The 25,338-nt window shown below is 38.7% G+C and overlaps 1 protein-coding gene across 6 annotated transcripts in view; it reads right to left on the bottom strand.

Annotated features, from left to right (window-relative positions):
- PTPRR (protein tyrosine phosphatase receptor type R) overlaps positions 1–25,338 on the bottom strand; it is a 273,204-nt gene that overhangs the window by 108,658 nt on the left and 139,208 nt on the right. For 2 of the 6 annotated variants that reach the window (NM_001113261.1, XM_010805080.4), the window contains 3 exon segments: positions 2,713–2,823; positions 11,007–11,162; positions 15,411–15,524. In NM_001113261.1, the coding sequence (NP_001106732.1) occupies positions 2,713–2,823; positions 11,007–11,162; positions 15,411–15,524 (381 nt within the window). 6 annotated transcript variants of the gene reach the window in all.

Raw genomic sequence — 25,338 nt, 5'->3', positions numbered from 1 at the left:
TCTATAGTTTTGCCTCTGCCAGAATGTCATATACTAGGAATCATAGAATATGAACACTATTTAATTTTTTAAAACAGTAAATTATTGTCTCTGTCTTCTTCTGGAGAATAGGCACCATGAGCACAGGGACCTTATCTGTTTTGTTTCTTCCTTTGCCCAAAGGTCCAACAGGCTCACAGTGAACCCACTGCAGGAATTTCTGGATTAAATGAATTGATGAATCTACCTGCCAGCCCTAAAGGGAGCAATCGCCTACACACTTTTGAAACATTTCATTCTCGGTTTCTTCCAGCAACATTGGAGCAGACTTAGATTTTTGGATTTTACATGGATGCTTTGCAGCTTTTGGGAAAAGAAGGGTCAGTTGTTCCCTGGCTCCAGGTAGTTTAATGTGTGGTGACTACAGGTTCTATTGCTACTGGAGACCAATATGTAGGGTGGGGATTTATCCAATCATGTTGGATACATGGGGATCCACTCTGAGCTATAGATACAGAATTTGGAGCATATCTAACAAGTTAATAGCAACCTCTGCTCTGACTCCCTCAGCCTTCTAGTGCTCACGAGCTGCTAAGGAATCTGCTTTCCCACTTTCTTCCTTTCATCCTTGCCTTTGCTCTTCTGGATCTTAAGTATTTACTTGCTGTACAAGGCGGCTTCCCAGACGGCACAGTGGTAAAGAATCTGCCTGCCAGTGCAGGAGATGCAGGTTCGATCCCAGGATAGGGAAGATCCTGGAGAAGGAAATGGCAACCCACTCCAGTATTCTTGCCTTAAAAATCCCATGGACAGAGGAACCTGATGGGCGACAGTCCGAAGTGAAGTGAAATGAAGTGAGTCACTCAGTTGTGTCCAACTCTTTGTGACCCCAAGGACTATACAGTCCACAGAATTCTCCAGGCCAGAATACTGGAGTGGGTAGCCTTTCCCTTCTCCAGAGGATCTTCCCAACCCAGGAATCGAACCCAGGTCTCCTGCATTGCAGGTAGATTCTTTACCAGCTGAGACACAAGGGAAGCCCAGAATACTGGAGTGGGTAGCCTATCCCTTCTCCAGGGGTTCTTCCTGACCCAGGAATTTAACTGAGGTCTCCTACATTGCAGGTGGATTCTTTACCAACTGATCTATCAGGGCTACAGTCCATGGGGTCACAAAGAGTCAGACATGATACAATCTCCACTTGAATCTCTCTGTATCCCTTTCTATTTTCCTCTTCCTTCCAATGTTCCAAGCAGAAAAACACTGTAATTGTGACTTATAAGACAGAGGACAACACTTGAGATTTCCTCTATTACAAAAAGAAAAAAAGAACCACATATTTTAAAACTCAAGTAACCATAACAAGAACCATATCATATACTACCTAAAAAATGTCCAGAGGTGTCTGTCAAAATTTCCATAAAACCTCCAAATTTCATTAAATTTTTTTACCCATAACCTCCACTATTTAGCTATAAAAATCTGCATTCTTACTCTTAAATTATTCTTTTGTTGATCATGTCACAATTTTTAGAAATTTTCTTTCTGACTGCCTGACCCATAGAAGATGCCGCTGAATTCATGATGATGGGAACTCTAGGGTGACTGGAAACTTGCTACTTTCTAAAGCTTAGATTCTAGGAAATATGCCAATCTTTAGCCTATTTAAGGCCTTAATGTTTTATATCCTTGAAGTTGAGACCCACTCAGCCTCTATCTTTCCAAACTGAGCCTTAATCTTTCTAATATAAACCCCTTCCCAGGACAAGGAGCACAAATAAACAAAACCCATTAAGACACTCAGCAACACTGTTGACTGCCGCAAGCATAATTGGAGTGATGTCTTTTGCAGGGGGCATTTAAAAACTAAGGAGGGAATGCTTTTAGAAATGTGCAAAATTAAGAATAATGTAGCACATAGGAAAAAAGATATTAAAACCCATTTATAAACTTCAAATATTTTAAGTTATATCACAGAATTTTCAAAAGAACAGAATATTTTATCATTATGTCAGAAAGGTAACTGTTAATTCATTCAACACCAAGAAGCACTGCCTGTTTTAGTGTGTTTAAGTTTATTTGGAGTTCTATTTTAAAAATTTTGAAATATACTCTTAAAGGCTTCATATCTATAACTTGTCATTTACAGAGCTATTTGCAGTGTATGCTTTTATACTTTACATTATTCTTTCACCTAAGAATTAGTTGATTATGGATTGTTTAGCCTTGTAGCCTATAATCATCTCCTTTTCATGACTGGAATTTCATCAAGTGCTTTCAAGGTGCATTAAAAATAAGAAAACCTTAATTTTTCTCATTAAGAAGTAAATTTACCCCTAAGACATATTTCTTTAAAAATTTTTCCCAAGTTGCATAAAGATGATATAAAAGAAGAAATAAAGCAAGCCCAAAGTGCACCCATGAGATTTAAATGACTTTGAGGGTTTCAGTGACCTCGGCAAATCAGTTTCTGAAACTTCATTCTCAGGGTTGATCAAGTTACTAAAAGCCTCAGTGCAATTATAGCCTTATTCTGCAGGTCAGAATCCATAATTCCATAGGTTTTCCTTTAGCTCTCACTCTGCTGTTAGATGTGAAATATTTGCAACCTAGCAGGATCAGAGCCTTGCTTCTATTCCCAGTCTTTCCAACATTCTTTTTAATGGCAGTGTATCCAGTAATATCAAATGGTGGGCTCAGTAAAAGATGAAATATATAAAGAAACAAACTTACCATCAAACACGTTACTATAATAACAAAGATGCTGAGAAAAATGACAACAGCATAAAATCCTTCTTTGCTCCAGATTTTGTCCGCTTCATGCTGCCCTTGTAAAACGTTTTTCTTTGAAAGCAAAACAGAAAGTCCGACGTTAAATGAGAGCTTGAGGAGACTGGCGTTCTTATCAGACACTAAACATATTTTTAGCTTGATTCCATCCAGTGTAGTAGAACACACCTACATCCCCCGCTGCCAGAGCTGCTTCTCAAACTGATCTGAGACATCAGATTGCTGTTCTCATACATTAAGACTATTTTATCTCCTGTATAGGAGCAAGCATGCCCAGCATGGCATACTGGGCCCCAGCCTTTGTTAATGTCCCTCGCGCTCTCTCTCAGAAACTACCTGGTTCGTAGGTGAGAGAGTTCTGCTCTTTTCTGTGTTGAGGAAATTGTTTCTGAAGCTTTCCTTACTCTGTTTTCAGACTCCTCCCACAACACCAACACCCTGATTTATGTGCTGTAATACTGCTCTCAACTTTTAAACAAAAGTGAAACAGGTGCAGTCTCATGATGCATTAATAAACAGCAACAATGTCGAGATCATTTCCTTCCTTTTTTTATGAAATCTTTTTTTAAAAATCCAGTCTATTTTGTCAAAATCTGATGAATGTACCACTTTAGCCATATAAATTGTTAGGACTTTATATTTTACTGAAATCAACAGGGAGCATCAAAATATCTAAAATTATTTGGTAGGTAATAAAAGGAAAATAGTTTTATTTGTTTGTTTGTTTATTAACTTAGCTTACTATTTGAGGGGTGAAAGGGTAGAGAAATAGCATGAATAAAATGTCAATGAGTGATTTAGTTTAATTTTACCTATTCTTTTAAAAAATGCATCTACTAATATCACATCTTATAATGCAATGGAGTTTTATAATTTATATAAATTATAATTTTATATAAGTTTTATAATTCAGTGAAATTTACAGATTTAGGTTAAAGAAAATTTAGCTGGAAACCAAATGGTCCACAAATAGGAAAAACATATAAAGCTAAATCAAGTTGAATGCTCCCACTCATCTAAAATTACATTTTGTTGAAGTCTGATTTTTTTTTCCCTTTAGTTGAACTGTCTCCAGTGATTAAGAAAGCCCTAAACAATAGGATAGTGAATGATTAAAAACCACAAAGAGAGTGGCTCTGGAGAATGAGAGGTCATCTTGAGCATTCCAGAGGCAGATGAATTCCCAACTTAATGCAACCACTGTGATGACTTCAGCCTATACTATGTGGAAAAGAAGAGCCACCCAGCTGATCCTAGTCAACCTATAGAATCCTGAGAAAGAAATAGTAATTGTCTCAAAAAAAAAGTCTTCAGCAAAACCTGTTCTTGTAGGTGTCTGAATTTTGAAATCATTGTTAATTATTTTTCAAGACTTAAAAAATGCATTCCACATTTGTAAATTAGACAAAAAGAAATATTTGCCTTTTGAAAAATATTTTATGAAAAACTTCTGTCCTGAAACTCAAGTGAGTCTTGGTGGCAAGTTGAACAAAACAGAACAGAAAGGATCTTTGAGTTCAGTTGTGGTGATAACTATGTGAGGAAGACTTCTATTGCTTGAAGTAGCTTAATTTCCCTTTCTTTTGCTTGTAAAATATACTTAAATTCAATGTAATACCTTGCCTTCTTTAAGACAGAGACAAATTTATAGATGCAAGAAATGATTAATGCATGTTTTTAAAATACATGAGTGGTAAATTGATGGAGAATCTGAAAATGCTTATTTGTCAGATAAGTAGAAACTCATATGTCCTCCTAAAAAGGAAATCTTGGGTTCAAGTGACAACTTGTCTTAGCCAGACCATATTTTATTCCAATGTCTTTGTAAACATAGCTAGAAACTAATAGAAAAGAAAACTCTTGTAGAAATCAAGTATAAATATGGAAATAAGCTTTTTTTTGGCAACTAAATAGCATCTATTGCTTGCTATAAAAGCAAAGCACTTAAGCCTTCAAGTAGGCAGCATAAACTTGTCAAATTTAAGTGTGAGGATTTGAGCTTTAGTTCATATAAAATTTGGATTAAAAAGGAGTGGTTAGGTGGGTGGAGAGAGATTTTGTGTTCCTAACCTGATTTGGTTCATTTTTTTCCTGCTATAGTTCAACACCTCCTGGAACATCAACATGTTCTTTTCTGCTTAAGACAAATCAATTATGATTTCTCTTTTAACCAAAGCAGTAATGATGGAGGAATGAACTTCCCACCTCCCATCCCCCTACCCCTAGTTAGAAAGACACATGTTTTGAACTCCTAGAACTTAGTCACTGCACTTTCTTGGTAAACAGATTTCCTTTGAGTCATGCTGGTCCTACTGAGCACTACTATATTTGTACAGAGATCTAAAAACCTTGATAAGGGCAGGGTAGTAAATGCAAAAGTTTGTAGTTAAGATCCCACAAATCATAAGATTGTAATTCACAAAATCTCCAGTCTAACCTTTGTATAAGGTTACTGTGATGCCTTTTACATTTTGACAGGGGACTGAGGGTTCAATGATTCAAAGGCTCCATGGCCAGGTCACACCAACATACTGTATTATCTTCACGTCTTATTTCACAACCATATCACTTTCCCTTTAACTCTGTGGCAGTGGAAGAAGCTGCTGGGTTTTGTTTGGTTTGATTATTTAAAAAGTGGGCGGTTTCCTATACTGACAGCAATGACTTCTCTACATCCTGTTTAATAATTTGATGCATTATAATTTCCTTTTTTTTTAAAAAAAAACAAATAATTCTGACCCCAAATACTGGGAAATATCTCCATTGCTAGGAGAGATAATACAGAGACTTTAAAAGCTATATCTTTTTAAAAAGGTGAAGCATACAGAGTAAGAATAAAATGGAAATGTTACAAATTAGCTGGTTAATTAATTGACTTAGGCAGATTAATGAGATGTATCATATAATACTTCATCACTTCCTGGCAAACAGATGGGGAAACAATGGAAACAGTGGCAGACTTTATTTTCTTGGGCTCCAAAATCACTGCAGATGGTGACTGCAGCCATGAAATTAAAAGATGCTTGCTCCTTGGAAGAAAAGTTATGACCAATCTAGACAGCGTATTAAAAAGCAGAGACATTACTTTGCCAACAAAGGTCCATCTAGTCAAAGCTATGGTTTTTCCAGTAGTAATGTATGGATGTGAGAGTTGGACCATAAAGAAAGCTGAGCGCTGAAGAATTGATGCTTTTGAATTGTGGTGTTGGAGAAGACTCTTGAGATTACCTTGGACTGCAAGGAGATCCAACCAGTCAATCCTAAAGGAAATCAGTCCTGAATATTCATTGGAAGGACTGATGCTAAAGCTGAAGCTGAATATTTTGGCCATCTGATGTGAAGAACTGACTCATTAGAAAAGACCCCAATTGGGAAAGATTGAAGACAGGAGGAGAAGGGTATGACAGAGGATGAGATGGTTGGATGACATCACCAACTCGATGGACATGAGTTTGAACAAGCTCTGGGAGTTGGTGATGGACAGGGAAGCCTAGCATGCTGCAGTCCATGGGGTCACAAAGAGTCAGACATGACTGAGCGACTGAACTGAACTGATCATATAACAATATGGTTTTGTTAGATAAATGCCAAACTTCCACCATATCATGCACAAGGTAAACAATTTGGTATGCATGATCTGACCCATGTTAACACTGATTGTATTCCTTCTTGTCACTGTATGGCTAGGACTATATAACTGTTTAGACAACTGGCTAATGTTTAAAGGAACAATCACCAAACTCATGAATTAGGTTTTGTATTTATTTGGTATGATTTTTTCTCTTTATAAACATTCCAAGAAGGTATCAGTCATTACCTTGACTTTTTATTTAAAGAAGATAACATTCTCCTTTGAAATATAAGACATGTGAAACTAGGGTAATTTGCAATTGAATAACAACAAAATCTTAAATCATTTTTTTCACTATCAATGCAGAATGTACTGCTTCAATAGACAGTTAATTAATTTATAAACACATTTAAAAATAGAAACTAAAATAATGAATTTAATTTTATTTCCCTGAATTTAATTTTATTTAACTTATTAGGAAAGAGTAAGTCTGGTTTTCAATCTTTATGAACATCTTTAAACAATACTTGAGGTCCTACAATGTTATAAGTATCATATGAAAATATATAAAAGAAAAATGTCTTTGTCACTCAAGAAACTTAAATTCGAAATAAACACAGATGAATAAGTGAGAGGAATTCTATTTGATATTTGTCTATGTTTCCCAAGGGTCATTTCTGATTTAAATAAAATCAAACAAATAAATAAATGGCAACAACAAAAAAACACATCCTTCCCTGGAAGTAATTAATAAAAGTGTAAAAATGGATGCTTCAAGACAGCATTCATCATGTTCTGTAATCAATGCAAAGGATGAAAACCCCAAATACCAGTATTCCTTTTTTTTGTTCTGGTAGTAACCACGTTACCATAACAGGGCTATAATTTGGGGATTAGAAACGTGAAAGAATGGGTTGAGGCTTAAGCTGTTTATTACACTTGAACCACAACGATGAATAAAGAAGTGGGGAAATTCGCAGAATACCTATCAGCTTAAAGAACTATCAACAAATGCTCTTGCAGAGCCTCTTGGACTGTTTGTGTCTGAAGCTCCCAGCAAGGGCCTGTGAACACTGAAGATGGCTCTCTCCTGGCTGCAGTTAGAGCTTCTGGTCAGAGGGTATCATTGGGCCCATTCTAGAAGTGCCAGAAGAAAAGGCTGCAACAATCCCCCAGTCCTTGATGAAATGTTCCTTATATCCAATTAAAACACATCCTAGTCTCCTGTAATATAAAAATTCCCATATTCTAGATTTCCTAGATTGTTAGACTCCCACAATTCTTTCAGACAATATCATATTTTGATCATCAAATACACTTTCATTATTCAAATGCAGTACAGGCTTGAGGTCTACTAACAGTTGACAGTTCTGTGACAGGCATTCAGGCTAGACTGCTTGCCTTCACCAGCCTGAGGTGTGTTGCACCTCAAATATTTGACTTTAACTAATTTTTGGTATGGTGAGCTTCCCTTGGTTCAGAAATCTAGATGACTCACTAAGCTGCCATATTCCTAAAGCCTTCAGAATGTCATTTAAATGCAGAATAAAGCACCAAAAAGAAACACACTTATTCACTGAAAGCTTATGGGTGTGTGTGTGTGTGTGTGTGTGTGTGGGTGCGCGCGCGTGCTCAGTCGTGTCTGACTCTTTGCAACCCCATGGACTGTAGCCCACCAGACTCCTCTGTCCACAGGATTCTCCAGGCAAGAACACTGGAGCAGGATGCCATGTCCTACTCTAGGGGATCTTTCCAACCCAGGATGGGTAGTGGTATAAATTAATCTAATGGTCTTTTTTAAATTTTAGAGATGAGTTGTTCAGAGCAAAATGTGTACAAGTCAGTCTGTGAGCGGCCTGGACTACGGGCATGGAGTTTGGTTTGATGTATAAAAGGGAGCCTCTTCAGGGTCACGTGCGAGGGCTGGGGAGGGGTCTGGGTGTTTGAGCTCATGTTGATTCCTTCTCCTGGTCTCTCTGAAGTATGAAGTGTCTTCTTCTTTCTAAAAACCCCCACAGCACAGTACGGTTATGTTTTTGTAGCCCTGTATTCTCCTTATCTGCTTGTCAACCCGTTATGAATAGAACTCACCAAAAGCAAAAATCATATTTTATTTGTGTGTTTGTTTGCTTATGCATTTATTTTTCTGACTTTGGACACCACCTAGCCCAGTTCTTGGCTATTTTTACACCCACTGTACGCCAGGCCCTGAATGAAGGCACTGGATACACACAGAAGATGAAATGGCACATGCTCTCAAGGAACAACAGTGTAGAGATGGCCCTGCAGGCCAACAGGGGATATGTCTTGGTACTAAACGCAATGAGAACACAAAGCCAGCAGCTGTGCCTGTGGAGGCACAAGGGAAGGCTGCACCATACAGTAGACTGATCTTGAAACATGAAATATGTGTAGACGTATCAACATGCACACAAGCCCATGGAGAGAAGAAATGGTGTGCGGTGTCCTGGTGCCTATTAAGTTTGGATTTGCTGAAGCGTAAACCAAAAAGAGTGTTGTTCAACAATAATAAAGCTCTGTACACAAAGAACCATATATCACAGTAAGAAATTCAGACTTGATCCCGCAGGATTTAGGAAGCCGACAGAGAATCAGGACATTAGGAGGGCATGGCCGGATTTGCTTTTAGGATGATTAGTCTGGTGGCAAGAAAGAAAACACTGTGTGTGTGTGTGTGTGTGTGTGTGTGTGTGTGTATGTGTTGGGGTTGGTGGTGGAGAGAGCAGGGAAGAAAACAACACTAAATGCAGGGAGACCAGCTGGAGGTTGTTGTTACAGTCATGGTTCAGTGATGAAATACATTTTCATTCTGCATTCAAATTATATTTGTTCAGTATCTACTGTGTGATGACTTCCATGTACTTTCTTATATTTTAAAATTTTATTCTTATTTCAAGTTTATAAGATGAGGACTATACCCAATTTTTTCTTTTCTGTTTTCTTTTGTTTCCTTTTCCTTTCTTCCTCCTCCCTCCTTTCTTTCTTTCTTTTTTCTTTCTCTATACTCATGTAGGATATGAAGAATCTGAGTCTCAGAGAGGCTGATGCTAGGTAAAGACAGACTGAATTTCACAGAGACTAAATTACCCAAGGTCACACACACACATTTTAAATGCTGGCTTTGGGATTCAAACTCAATCTTGTAACAAAGCTTTTTATACCACACCTGACATTTGGTATAATGAGAGGGGGTATGCTTCACTGCCAAGGGAGATAGACTAGGAATAAGATGTCTAGATGCTAAATACTGCTTAATACTTCACTTGCTTTGTCATCTTGATGAAATCACTTAATTTCTATGGGCCTTACTCTCTGTATCTTTGAAATGTCCACATGTGTTCTCTCAAGGTCTAATTCTATGATTCTGTGAATTTAATTATGTTTATTTGGGATGATGTTTATTCTAGCAAGTTTGTTAAGAGTGGGACACAGCAAGGTGAAGTAAAAATGAGACTGGGTTTATTTAGGAATGAAAATGGTGGAGGTGGTAGGGGAAATCTGAAAAGTGCCAAATTTAGAAAACACTGTAAAGGAAATATTCATAGTTCTAAAGACTGGGTTTCTCACCAATTGAAAAACCACATTTCATATTAATTTCAAGGTAGGCTTCCCTGATAGTTGGTAAAAAATCCGCCTGCAATGCAGGAGACCCCGGTTCGATTCCTGGGTTGGGAAGATCCACTGGAGAAGGGATAGGCCACCCACTCCAGTATTCCTGGGCTTCCCTTGTGACTCAGCTGGTAAAGAATCTGCCTGCAATGCGGGAGACCTGAAGGGAAAGGCTGCCCACTCCAGTATTCCAGCCTAGAGAATTCCATGGACTATACAGTCCATGGGGTTGCAAAGAGTTGGACACGACTGAATGACTTTCACTTCACTTTCACATACATGTGGGCTTCCCTGGTAGTTCAGTAGTTAAGAATCTGACTGCCAGTGTAAGGCACAAAGGTTTGACCCCTGGTCTGAGAAGATCCGTATACTTTGGGGCAACTAAGCCTGTGCACGGCAACTACCGAGCCTGCGCTCTAGAGCCCATAAGCCACAGCTGCTGAAGCCCATGTACGTAGAGCCTGTGTTCCCCAAAAAGAGAAGCCACCGCAATGACAGGTCCAGGCATTGCAACTAGAGAAAGCCCATGTCCAGTAACAAAGACCCAGCACAGCCTAAAATAAATAAATTTATTTTATTTAGAATTCCAAGGGGTCGCAAAGAGTCAGACACAACTGAGTGACTTTCACTTAATAGTGGGGAAAAATTGACCATTTGATGGCAAAAACAATGAGAAGCAAAACTGTCGAGGAGGAAAGATATCAGGGTGTTTTTTGGAACAGCTCAGTAATAAGCAATCAATTGACAAATATATCTAAATGACTTTTCTTCTGGACATTTTGTTGAATAAGTCAAAATAAATTATAAGGCCATAAAGACTGGAGAAGAAAGTGTCAAAAAGTGAAACTTTGATATGAAAATGAACTTCCTTAAGGAATAAAAATACACAGAGCGAAGAGAATTTTGACCCTCAGGGAGATTTTTATATTATCAGTTAACACACAATCAACAGCTTTCATCTCAAAGTCTCCTAGAATTGGGTTGTGTCACACTAACTGTGCAAATTTTAAATGAAATATTCCACGCAACAACCTACCTCAGGGGAGACATCTGTAATTCCAAACTGGGATAAACTCTGATGCAAAACATTGATATTGAGTGAACGCAGCACTTCTTCAGATGGCAGAGCATCAGAAAATCCTGCTTTCCGATTTATGGGAGACACAAATAGTTCAACACTGTTCTTCTTTTCCTAGTAAAAGCAGATTATTTGTATATGTTAGTAGACATGTGAAGCAAATTTGGAAAATATTTTTTGCTTTTCCTCTAGAAATATTAAAGAAAACCAGAACCTTAGAGTCCTAAATGGTATCTTGGAGATCACTTTTATTAAGTATTCTCTTGTACACTTAAAATTACCAGCCCAAAGTCCCAAATCTTCAAATGGCCTTCTTTCAATGAGTTAACATGTCTAGTTTTCTAATTTTATATTTCACTAGATGCTGGTTTATTTTCTATTCATACTATAATTTTTGAGATACATTGTTCAGATGTTTCCTGAGAAATTGTGTTTAAAGAAGTATTTTAAAATTGAATGAACTAAGCAAAATCTGATTTAACAGTCCAATTATTTGACATCATCACCCCATCTTATAACTTGCATTAATGTGAAGACTGAACTAACTAAGGAAGGTGATGCTGTCTTTGAACTTACTTCCCTGATCCTGTTTTTCACCTTAAATATGTCACACTCTAAAGATCTATTGTTCGGTAGAAATGCATGTGTTATGCAATGATATCATGTTACTTTCCTATTAGTCTGACCTCATTTGCTGAGGCAGGGTGAGAGGACTTCTTACCATAAATGGCTGATGTGCCACACACCCATAAAAAACAAACGCTACACAAAATGATGCTGTCACTGATAGATTCTCTTTCACAACTTACACAAAACACTTACAAAGAAAATTGTGGTTAGCTTTTCTTTTCAGTACACAGGGTTTTATCTTGCTAGAAAACTTTCTTTTTTTTAAAGAATATTTTCTTTGAATGCAATTTATCAGACGTTCAGTCAGGTATAAAATGGAGGACAGCTAGCAATCCAGGAAAAAATGTTTCTGTGTTTGCAGAAACAACAGAAAACAACTGGATATCACATAATGCTGATGTGAAAGATGTGGATAATAATTCAAATAGTTTATGATCTAATAGCAACGACAGTAGGGAGAGACCCTTGTTTTGTACTTGTCATGTTCCCCTGTGCCTTAAAGCTGTTACCTCCAGGACAGAGGTATTATGGTCATTTCATGTTGTAAATGAAAGAACCTAAGGAACCTGCCTTAGGTCATAGAGCTGGGACATGGCCAAACTGGAAATGAAATAGAATTCTGGGTCTATCTCCACAGCACTTGCTCTTAATCACTATACTGTGCTTCCTCAGGTGCCATCATAACTCAGTTCAGTTCAGTCGACCCCATGAATCGCAGCACTCCAGACCTCCCTGTCCATCACCAACTCCCAGAGATCACTCAGACTCACGTCCATCGAGTCAGTGATGCCATCCAGCCATCTCATCCTCTGTCGTCCCCTTCTCCTCCTGCCCCCAATCCCTCCCAGCATCAGAGTATTTTCCAATGAGTCAACTCTTCATATGAGGTGGCCAAAGTACTGGAGTTTCAGCTTTAGCATCATTCCTTCCAAAGAACACCCAGGGCTGATCTACTTCAGAATGGACTGGTTGGATCTCCTTGCAGTCCAAGGGACTCTCAAGAGTCTTCTCCAACACCACAGTTCAGAAGCATCAGGGGCGGCGGCTGGGAGGAGCTACCCAGTGCACGAGGCCAGGGGCGGTGGCTGGGAGGAGCAACCCCATGTCCAAGGAGCGGTGACTGCACAGGTGCAGGAGGGCCTAGAGGAGCTATTCCATGTTCAAGGTCAGGAGGGGCGGCGGTGAGCAGATACCCCTCGTCCAAGGTAAGGAGCAGTGGCTGCGCTTTGCTGGAACAGCCATGAAGAGATACCCCACGCCCAAGGTAAGAGAAACCCAAGTAAGATGGTAGATATTGCAAGAGGGCATCAGAGGGCAGACACACTGAAACCATACTCACAGAAAACTAGTCAATCTAATCACACTAGGACCACAGCCTTGTCTAACTCAATGAAACTAAGCCATGCCCATGGGGCCACCCAAGATGGGCAGGTCATGGTGGAGAGGGCTGACAGAATGTGGTCCACTGGAGAAGGGAATGGCAAACCACTTCAGTATTCTTGCCTTGAGAACCCCATGAACAGTATGAAAAGGCAAAATGATAGGATACTGAAAGAACTCCCCAGGTCAGTAGGTGCCCAATATGCTACTGGAGATCAGTGGAGAAATAACTCCAGAAAGAATGAAGGGATGGAGCCAAAGCAAAAACAATACCCAGCTGTGGATGTGACTGGTGATAGAAGCAAGTTCTGATGCTGTAAAGAGCAATATTGCATAGGAACCTGGAATGTCAGGTCCGTGAATCAAGGCAAATTGGAATTGGTCAAAAAGGAGATGGCAAGAGTGAATGTCGACATTCTAGGAATCAACGCACTAAAATGGATTGGAATGGGTGAATTTAACTCAGATGACCATTATATCTACTACTGTGGGCAGGAATCCCTTAGAAGAAATGGAGTAGCCATCATGGTCAACAAAACAGTCCGAAATGCAGTACTTGGATGCAATCTCAAAAATGACAGAATGATCTCTGTTCATTTCCAAGGCAAACCGTTCAATATCACAGTAATCCAAGTCTATGCCCCAATCAGTAACACTGAAGAAGCTGAAGTTGAACGGTTCTATGAAGACCTACAAGACCTTTTAGAACTAACACCCAAAAAAGATGTCCTTTTCATTCTAGGGGACTGGAATGCAAAAGTAGGAAGTGAAGAAACACCTGGAGTAACAGGCAAATTTGGCCTTGGAATACGGAATGAAGCAGGGCAAAGACTAATAGAGTTTTGCCAAGAGAATGCACTGGTCATAGCAAACACCCTCTTCCATCATAACTCAAACTATTACAAAAACTACTCTTAGACACAGACATGCATAAATGCTGCTAACATTCTCTGAAGATATGCATATCCCTCTCTAGGTGTGGCAAACCCCTCTTTTATCCTTTCAAAGAGCCATTATACTCTTTAAATCTACACATATAAAAGTATATCTAAGATATCTAAGTACATATATATATATAAAATCTAGATCTAAGACATCTATAATACCTCACTTCTCACTTGAGTAAGGTACACTCTGGATACAAATAACTTCTTTCAAGATAATGGGAAATGCTGTATTTCTTCTTCTATGGCATTGTTAAAAACTTTGTTTTTTAAAAAGTCTTAGTCCCAGAGATTAGCTGACTCACAGAATAAAAGTTATTATGGGGATGAAAGTAATTCACCTGGCACACAGGAAAAAGGAAAAGAAATAACAATTCTAAACCAAAATTAAAAGCAAATTCTTCTCCATACGTGGAAATGCAGATATTGATGCAGTATAAAACTGAGCCCGAGCAGGAGCCTAAGAATTTAGGGCAAGGAGAATGAGAAGTCCTTGCTTGAGTTTCTAAGGCAGCAGAAATGAAGAACAACTTTAAAACTGTAAAAGATTATTCCAAAGTCCCTTTTCACAGGAAGCTTTGATAATATGCTTTTTACAAAGAGAAAATCATAATATTTTAATCTGCCTTTCTTTGCGTTTGCTCACACCCACCTTCAAGTACAGATGGGAACATGTAGTTGGATGATATCAAGGTCCCTAAATACTGAGGAGAGGAGGAAAGGAAAGGATATGGGTGATTGATAGGTCTAAAGTGGGCCTAATGGAAAAGATCCTTTGGGCTTACTTCGTCCCACTTCAATTACCCATCCAAGTTTTCCCTTGACTTTTCAAGACTATGCTTGCATTTTCCTTGGACTGCTGTCCTTAAGGATGGTTCTTACTCACTCTTTATTCAAAATCCTCTGCCTATGTGTTCACTATCCTTCATCCTCTTATACCTAAAGGGATTTTAATAGATGCTGTCTGGAGACAGAGTCTTACCTGATAGAAAACATTTCTGTCTTAGGGAGAATATTTTGGGAGGAGTGTCAGGTTGGTGAGACAGGTATTCAGGGCCTTTCTATTTATACCTACCAGGGTAGCTAGTGCTGAACTATGAGAAAGTTGACAAACATTTTTTTTAATGGACCAGATAACAAATATTTTAACTTTCAATTTAGACAGACGATCTGTTACAAATACTCAGCTCTGCCATTGTAGCATGAAAGAAACCTTAGACAATATGTAAACAAATGGGTATGGTTTGTTACAATAAAACTTCTTTGACAAAAACAAGTGTTATGCCAGATTTGGTTCATGGGCCATAAAACTACAGCATGGGTGTTCTTTATTATTGTTCATTATTCTTGAGCCCTGCAATAAAGATCAAAGCTTATACTCTGGAAATGCAAAATGTAGGTATCTTACAATGAGGCGATTGATATGCACTTGCTGGGGTAAGAGTCCTAAAGCTGCAGCTACTCCTTGGCGAAATATCCGAAGCAAGGTTATGTTCAGCCTGTTTACATCCATTTGCAGTGTCTGGAAAATAAAAAATTCAAATTATAGTAAATCTTTGATTTTCAACATTCAGTTCCTGATGGATGACTGACCACAAAAATTCCTGTGACTCTAAGAAATTCACAGTCGTGGTGCTTTATTTCATTTTTAATGGAGATAAAATTATAGGGACATTTTACGTGAAATTTTAAATGGTGTTAGTTAAGAAGATGGTACATTGTATAACAATGCGATTTGTCTAGTTATAATCAAGAGTTCATATGAATGATCAATTCACAAAGAATTTCACTGAAACGTGTACTGATTTATTTTGCTTTAAGTCCAGATGATAGAATGGAACATGCAGCCAAGTACATTTCAGTAATCCAAGCCAGAGGACATCTTTAATTTGTGTTCACACACAGTCACAGAGAGGAAGATTCTGTGTAAGTTCCATAACACCAGACTTGGCAGTTTCTCTATAGAGCAATTTGCCGCCAGTGCAAGGCAAAAGAATGAGCTGCAATGATGCGTTTTCAAACTCTGGTAAAGAAATCAATGGAACTGATAATTCAGTCTAAGGTAAATAATTCTTATTCAATTGCTTGGGCAAGCACTCTTAATTTTCAAATAGCTTTGGAAAAAGACAACTAACTATTTAAAAATTCCTAAAATGTAAACCAAGGTATGCAATTAATACTACATCCTTAATTTAAGCCATGGGTGCTGTTAATACATTCAAAATTAGTTAACTATGTATTTTCAAAAATGCATCATAATCACTTGAAATAGATGCTTTGCAAAGTGGGGAAACTAAACCTTTAGGCATTTCTTATTTTATAACGCTTAATTCCCTGATTTGACCATAGAAGATTAATGGTAACTGTTAGATGACTGCAATACCATCTGTTCTATAAAGTGAGGTGCAGGTCTATGTACACACTTTTGTGACTAAGCGATTGGCTTTAAGTGTGATCTACTGGAGTGTAAGAACTCTTAGAGGACCTTCTCCCAGTTTGCTGTGGAAGAAGAATTAATACTGCTTCAATAATTTATAGCTTTGTTAGGAAATAGTAACTTCTCTATACATAAAGTTGGTACAAAATAAGTGATTGGAAACTGGACCAAATACTCATTGCTACAGGTGGTGCAGTGGTAAAGACCGTGCCTGCCCAATGCGGGAGATGCAGGAGACGTAGATTCAATCTCTGGGTCAGTAAGATCCTTGGAGGTGGAAATGGCAACCCATTCTAGTATTTTTGCCTGGAGAATTCCATGGACAGAGGAGCCTGGTAGGTTATAGTCTCAGTTCAGTTCAGTTCAGTTGCTCAGTCGTGTCTAACTCTTTGCGACCCCATGAACTGCAGCACGCCAGGCCTCCCTGTCCATCACCAACCCCCGGAGTCCACCCAAACCCATGTCCATTACTCAATGGATGATGCCATCCAGCCATCTCATCCTCTGTCGTCCCCATCTCCTCCTGCCCTCAATCTTTCCCAGCATCAGGGTCTTTTCAAATGAGTTAGCTCTTCACATCAGGTTATAGTCTATGGGGTTGCAAATAGTCAGACACAGCTGAGCATACACGCACACACATACACAGAAATCAAAGGGAGTGGGTGAGGTCAGAAGAAGTATAATGGTTTCCAATCAAAATGTACACCCAGCTGAAGTCTGTACTGCTTTTGCACCTTAGAGTCTTTTAACACATGCATAGGGGCAGGGGCCATAGAGCTTGGTCATGTTAGGTAGCTGGAAGACTCCTGGAAAAAAACCAGAAATCCAGAAAAGGGAAGAACTATTGAAAAACTCTATCCAAAACCCCAACTATAAGGTACAACTTGCTTCTGGGGAGGGGAAAAGGAGAATTTTGCTGGGAGTATGCAGGAAAGCTACATTAATGCCATCAGTAACACTTAAAAAAAAATCAAACGAAAGCCATTCAATGATTCACAGTTGTTTGTTATGTTATTCTCTGTGCTTTTCTATGGTTTAAAAATGTTTCCTATATACAAAAATATACTTTGATGCAGTGGCTTCCCAGGTGGCACAGTAGTAAAGAATCCACCTGCCAATGCAGGAGACACAAGAGATGCGGGTCTGATCCCTGGGTGGGAAAGATCCCATGGAGGAGGAAATGGCAACCCACTACAGTATTCTTGCCTGGAGAATCCTATGGACAGAGAAGCCTGGCAGGCTACAGTCCATGGGGTCACAAAGAGTCGGACATGACTGAGTGACTGAATGCACACACTTTGATGCAGAAAGTAAAACTGAAGGATGAGTAGGATATAGAAATGCAGTAATGAGAAAAAACTAATACTTTTAAGCACACTTTATATTTTATGAAAACATGCTTTATGGAAAATCCAAAAGATTAGAAAAACTAAATCCATCTGGTGGCTCTGAGAAACAGAGACTTCCTTTTATCTAACAGCTTACTTTCAGCTCTGCAAAGCTGTGGAAGCTGCCAATAGATATTGGACCTTGTATTGGAGACTGTTTACTCCCCTTCCTTTGGAAAGCCCAGAGATGGGTTCCTCTGTTACTGCAAACACTGATGAGGAACCACCGACTTCTGGCTCACCAACAGTGTTTGTCAGGCAGGGTGAGCAAGCAGGCACAGCCCTTGATTCCCATGGGCATGATTTGGAGCCAACAGTCTATGCTGAGAACTGCAAGCCAAGGGGGTTGGGTACACACTTGAGAGCTCAATTCCCAGGGCCATGATTAACTTGAGGCTTGTAACTGTGGAAACAGTATTAAAGTTTCTCAGATTGAAATGGCAAATGGATGTGAAATGGGAACTCAAGATTTAAAATCACTCAAGATGGCAACGTTCCAAGAAGGTAAAACTGTGCCTTTGAAACAGAAATTTTAGACTCCCTAACTAAAATGAAGAAGTGAGTTGAAGTAACTGGTTAAAACTCCAATCATCTGGTTCATTGGATCAAATATTTGAATAATTTACCTCAGTTCTCTGCTTGCCTGTGAAAAGCTGAACTGATCTCAGAGCACATGCATGTATTTCTGACTATTCACCATGAAACAGTAATGCTAAAATACAGTATAAACAACAACAATAAAGATGTATCGGAAAGCCTAATACATGCCTGACATTATATACAATTACAATTTGAGGAAAAGAAAGGGTTCTAGGCAAAATGAAAATTTTATTTCAGGGAAAAGAAATATGACTTCTTATAATAAGAGAATATATGTTACTTCTTCCTTCTGGAGAGATGCTAGAAACACACAGCTTTTTCTCATCCTATTCTGTTAGATCATAACAGCTATGACAGAATATAAATTTCCATGACAATAACAGTGTCACAACTTCAAAGTTACCATATAACAGTGCAAGATATATTTCAGTCTTATTCTAAACCCATTTGGTCATTTCTATTATTTAACATACAAATGACTGAAAATTTTAAGTTTAAAAGAAATTACCATGCTCTTTTCAAGTGCAAATGTTAAGCCATTTCACAGTAATGAATGATGCAAATAGAGTTACTATCCCAAACAACTGAGTATTATTATTGATATTATTAATATCTAAACATATAAAAAATTGAACATGGTAAAAATTCAAAGATTTCAAGCTCTATTTGTATTAAATTTATTGGGCTTCCGCCTTGCAAAGAGATTCCTGAGTCAGTTCCTTTGATCTGGGACCCATGTCCCCTCCCCCAGGTCTACTTCTTCCCACAAAGGAAATACCCCTGTGTAATATGACTTTCTTTCTTTGGTCACTAGACAGTCTACTAAAGCATATGAAGCCTATGAGTCTTAGATATAAATCAATTTGAGGAAACTGATTAAAATGCAGCACCTGAATTTATGTACCAGCATTATGTTTAAGTTGTAAGTATGTGGCTGGCTTTTAGTTATTTATATTTAAAGGGCAGTTGAATTATTTTTGCCTGGGGGGGTCGGTTTTCTAAATGTTCGTCACCTCTTGAAGCTATTAGGCAGCTTGGTCTGTCATCTGATCACCCCCAGTAAGAGTCAGGAGCACACCTGCTGCTGCTGCTGCTGCTAAGTCGCTTCAGTCGTGTCCGAATCTGTGCGACCCCACAGACGGCAGCCCACCAGGCTCTGCGTCCCTGGGATTCTCCAGGCAAGAACGCTGGAGTGGGTTGCCATTTCCTTCTCCGATGACCCTAATAGGGAGAGGAGGGCCAAAGAGATGTCCTCAAAGCCCTCAAAGAAGTCCAGTTTCAATTCCCAACAGCCACAAATGATCCCAGCTTCCTTTAGGACCAAGCCTGTCAGGAAGACTCCACTCTCCCCTTTCTAACTTTAATGTGTGCTCACTGCTCCGCAGGATCTCTAAGCTCATTCTTGGCAAGGAGTTTTCCCTTTTTGACCAGCAGTTGGAATGTCAAGTGATTCCCAAGAACAAAAGCAAAAGTTTCTCTGTCTCTGAACAGAGAAGAAAACCCTGACCTATTGGAGGAATTTATACCATCACTCAACCCCTTCTTCTAACTCCCTGAGCTGTCCTCTACTGTCACTTACACACTAACCATTTTTATTTCCATATTTCATGCTCCCACCTTTCTTAGAGTCCTACACCTGCAGCCTTCCACCTGATTGTTCCATTTATGCGTCAAACACAAGGTTACTCAAACTGAACTTAACTTTTTCCCTCTCCTCATCCACAACCAAATTTACTTCTCTTTCCATATTTAATAAAATATAATGCTGCCGGATTTCCATGACCTCTCTTTCCCTTCCCTTTGCTTGCATCTTTCAGTTCTCTGACAGTATTCTATGTTGAACTTTAGTTATTTTTGTTTACATTTTAATAATAAAAATTCATATTACAAAAATTTTAAGTTACAGAAAGATATAGAGTAAAAAATGGAAGCATGCTTTCCTTCTCCTAACTTTTCATTCCAATCCTCAGACACAACATTGCTATTTCTTGTGTACTCTTGCAAATATTTTCTATGTGTATAGAATGTAAAATAATGTATATTTATTATATACCATGTTTATTATTATTAAATACAAATATGGTTAAAATACACATATTGTCCATAGCTTGCTTTATTCCACTTAACATATATTTAATTTATTAAATATATCCAAATATACTTCTGTATTTACAATATATATTGTCATTAAATATAATATTTTGAGTCTCACCTAATAATTTCTTACTATAGTTTAGCTGATCTTTTTGACTTTATTATTTTAATAGATCTAAATGGCACCCCACTCCAGTACTCTTGCCTGGAAAATCCCATGGATGGAGGAGCCTGGTAGGCTGCAGTCCATGGGGTTGCAAAGACTCAGACATGACTGAGCGACTTCACTTTCACTTTTCACTTTCCTGCATTGGAGAAGGAAATGGCAACCCACTCCAGTGTTCTTGCCTGGAGAATCCCAGGAACAAGGGAGCCTGGTGGGCTGCCGTCTATGGGGTTGCATAGAGTTGGACACGACTGAAGTGGCTTAGTAGATCTAAATGTGTTTTATGTTATGCTATCTTTTAAAATTTGTTTCTATACCTCCTTAGTTTTCTGTCCTTTGTTAAGTGGTTTTTTTTTTTTTTTCTTTTTTGGTCATTCTAAATTTTTTTTCTTCAGGTGCCTATGTTCATAATATACATATTGCATGATAATATATTTAAATCTTTATTTCTTGATTTGAAAACTTCAACAAATATTTATTAATTGCTGCTATGAAAAGTGAGGAAATGTACATCTCTTCCCATCAATTACCATTTTCCAGTTTTTATAATTACATTATTATTTTTGTATTGTTATATTTGATGATATTTATGTTTTTATGTAATAGAGACTACTCACTAAACCTATTGTTTCCTCCTGGTATCTTAGCCCATTTATATCTCGGTGGAGCCATGCAATAGTGCTCACCAATTAATGTAAATTAAAGTGAAGTGACATTTTCAGTCTGAGGCAGTCTTCTCTACCCTCTCTCTTCCCTGTCTATAAGCTGTATGGGTCCAGCATGACTCTGAAGACTGTAATAAAATTATGGAGCCATACAAAAGAAGATGCATAGGACCTGATCACTGCATGAAGCAGGGGTCCCATCCAACACTTGTTAAACAGCAACATGAGTTAAAAACAAACTTCTATTGCATTAGTGAAGTGAAGTCGCTCAGTCGTGTCCAACTCTTTGCGACCCCATGGACTGTAGCCTACCAGGCTCCTCTGTCCATGGGATTTTCCAGGCAATAGTACTGGAGTGGATTGCCATTTCCTTCTCCAGGGGATCTTCCCGATCCAGGGATCAAACCCCAGTCTTCTGCATTGTAGGCAGACCCTTTACCATCTGAGCCACCAGGGAAGCCCTTGGGATTGTTTTAGCATTATTTACACTAACGAATATATTCTGTAATTAAAAATTTTAAGGCTCTATAGTGTTAGTTACATATTCATAGTCAAGATCATTATCAGCTCTTTTTTAGAAGGGCATACCATTCCTGAATTCTTTATTTTGATGTATCTCTTACTTAGCCGTATTTCATTATCAAGTAGGTTCTTTAAAGCAGGCTTCATAAGCGCTATGTTTCCTCCCATGTTATGTGTTTGAAAATGTAGTTATGGTGCCTTTAACAATAAATTACAACTTGGCTGAATATTAACTTCTTGATTCAATCCCCATTTTTATTTCTTGCCTTTGAACTCTGCTGCTGTTATTCCAATGCCTCTTGGCATTGAAAATTGCTGTGAAAAATGCTCTGGCCTGAGGCCAGCCTGTCTTGTAGATAATTTGCTTTTCTGCCTGCAATCTCATAGTAATCTTTATTTTTTAAAGTTAAAAAGTTTCACCAGGATGTTTCTTTGATTTGATAGTTTTTGCAACATAGTATGCTCTTGATGTCTACACATCCCAGATGTCTTGTTTCAGAAGTATTTCTTCCTATTACACATCCGAATGATCTTTCTTCTAAATATTTTTTGGTTCAACTTTAAGGATACTAATTATACAATTTTATATTCTTTCTTTTTAACCACTTTATGTACTTGTTTTCTCTTACCACTTCTTTATCTTTAGTTCATCGAAAATTTCTCAGGTCTATTCTGTGTTTTTATGTGTTTTCAATAGAATCTAATCTAATTATTTGGTTTCTAGTGTGATTTTGATTCTGTAAAGTATGTTTTATTATTATCTTCATTTATCTTCTGAGTTCTGTCAGTGTATTCTTTGCGATGCTTCAGATAAGATACGTTCTCTCTTAACTGTTTCAGACAGGAAACGGCACAAAATTTCGTTTATAGTTTCCTAATCTTCTCTATCCATTTTTAAATCTATTTTTTCCCAAAGAGCTCAGCTTCCTTTCTTTTTTAACATCCTCCAATGACTTTCTATTACATTTAGAATTAAATTCAATTACATGGCTTACCAGGCTTTACTTTATTTGGCTCCCGTTCCTTCTAAATTTCATCTCATATCTCTCCCTCAAGTCACTCCACCCTTTTTTCCAGCTCCTCAACAAGCTGTGCTCATTCCCGCATCATGGCCATGGCATCTGCCTGCCCACTGGATAGTCATTCAACAGCACTATATGGTGGGTCCTTCTGATCTTTCTGCTCTCAGTTAAGTGTCGTCTCCTCAGAGGGGTTGTCCCACCTGGCCAATCCCTATCACATCACCTTGCTTTATTTTCCGGATAGCATTCCTCACTATCTTGTAGTTTCTTGCTTCTTTTTTTGTTTGTTTGTTTGCTTATTATATACCTCCCTTCACTAAAATGAGCCTGGAGGAGGCATGGCAACCCGCTCCAGTAATCTTGCCTGGAGAATCCCATGAACAGAGGAGCTTGGCGGGCTGCCGTCCATAAAGTCGCAGAGTTGGACATGAGTGAAGCGACCTAGTATGCATGCATTCACTAAAACGTGAGCACTGCCCTCGTGGAAACTTGCCTTTCTGGTTCTCTGTTATATCCTCAGGACCTGGAATAGTGCCTGGCACTTGGTAGGTGTTTAATAACTCTTTGTGAAGTGAAGGAATATGTAACCCATCACACTCAACATTGTGTAGTTACTATGCTTGGCCCATGAGTAGTACTCACTTGAAAGTTATGGGTCCACTTAGACACTCATTTCTTTCACTGGATATGCACCACAGCACTACACAAAGCAAGGGTTGGTTGAATCCAAGGATGCAGAACCTCAGGTATGGAGGGCCGACTGTAAAGTTACATTTGGATTTGCAACTGAACACTGGGGTCGGTTCAGCTAATCTTCACATTGTTCAAAGGTCGAAAACTGTAATTGGGTGGGGCTTCAATGTCGGGGCTTCCCAGGTGGTGCTAGTGGTAAAGAACCCACCTGCCCAAACAGGAGACATTAGAGACAGAATCGATTCCCGGATCGGTAAGATCCCCTGGAGTAGGAAATGGCAACCCACTCCAGTAGTCTTGCCTAGAGAATCCCATGGAGAGCGGAGCCTGGTGGGCTTTGATTTTCACGTGCACACGCGCACAAGCACACACGCACGCACACACACACACACACACGCACACACGCACACACACTTTGACTACTGCACCATTCAGGAGGGGGAAGAATCAGTTTATTTCATCTAACCAATTCTTTGAAACTTGTTTCTAACGCACAAAATCAATATCAGCTTCCTGAGTTGTGTGTTATACTGTTTGTAAACAGCACTTAATCAGTGTGTATATTTCTTGTGACTAATTTGAAGAGTTTTAAATTTTATCTTTCTAATTATAAAAACTAAATATGCTCATGATAGGAGATTAGAAACTTAAAAGAACTAGGAAAAAGAAATAAATATTATTCATAATAGTTTATTCCATCACCCTGAAATAAAGCTTGTGGTGTTTTAGTGTTAGCTTTTTTCTAACATGTAGGTAATATAATGTAATATGCACATATATCACATATATATGTGCATATCTAATATGTAATCTAATATATATTATATATCTAATATATACTCATACAAATATGTATCCATTTTAACGTGATGCTATAACTGCCATGTCTCTATGCCTTTTCTCTTCCCATAATGTTAGGAGGAAACACTATTCCCCAACCCTGATGTTTTATTCTGTATGGTGGCATCTCAAATATATAATATTCCTGGTTCCTCCCCTCCTCAGTCTCCCCAGGGGAGGGTAAGTGATATGTAATTGGTGCACTTGGAATGAGACACTGGGGCATATGTAGCTCTGTACTTCCTTTTGGGGTCTGCTTACCTGTAAATACAACCTGGTATACTCTTTGCAAATAGTAAAGTGAGTTGGGAAGACTCTGTCCCTTCCAGAGGCCCCAGTTGCCCAGTACTCTTGTGGCTGGTGGGTGAATCTGCTACAGAAGGAGAGGCAGGCAGGGAAGTATACTGTCATGCTCCTAACTCACAGTCCAGCAGCTCCATCAGCAATAAAATTACATTTTGTATCTTCACAGGTCTGTTTCCTCTGTCTTCCTCAGGCAGGAGAAGGGAGATGCTATTTCTTGTCCCCCTCAAACACCAATACATGGTGCACCAAAGCTAGACATTACATTGCACCCCGTTGCCCACACCCACAAAAGGCAAAAAGGCTCAACCACTGTTTTTGTTAGTTGGCCTTGATTTCAGCATGGATATTTACAGGGGTGGCAGGGTTCAAGGAAAATCAAGTATATGGTGCTGTGGAGTCAAGAGCAGTTTGTGAAAGAGGTTTGTCAATACTGCTGGATGCTGCTGAAGGTTAAGAAAAATGCAGACCAAGGAAAGGTTCTTGGATTTGTTGATGAGAAATAATTGGTGACCTTCAAGTAATGAATCTCAAAATGTGGTCCACGGTCCATTGGGAGGCCAAGTGAATCCTCACTGGAACTTATTTGAAAGTGCGGGACCACTG

The sequence above is a fragment of the Bos taurus genome, chromosome 5 (assembly GCF_002263795.3).
Source record: "Bos taurus isolate L1 Dominette 01449 registration number 42190680 breed Hereford chromosome 5, ARS-UCD2.0, whole genome shotgun sequence".
Classification (NCBI taxonomy): Eukaryota; Metazoa; Chordata; class Mammalia; order Artiodactyla; family Bovidae; genus Bos; species Bos taurus.
This window is presented reverse-complemented; position numbering and strand designations above follow the sequence as displayed.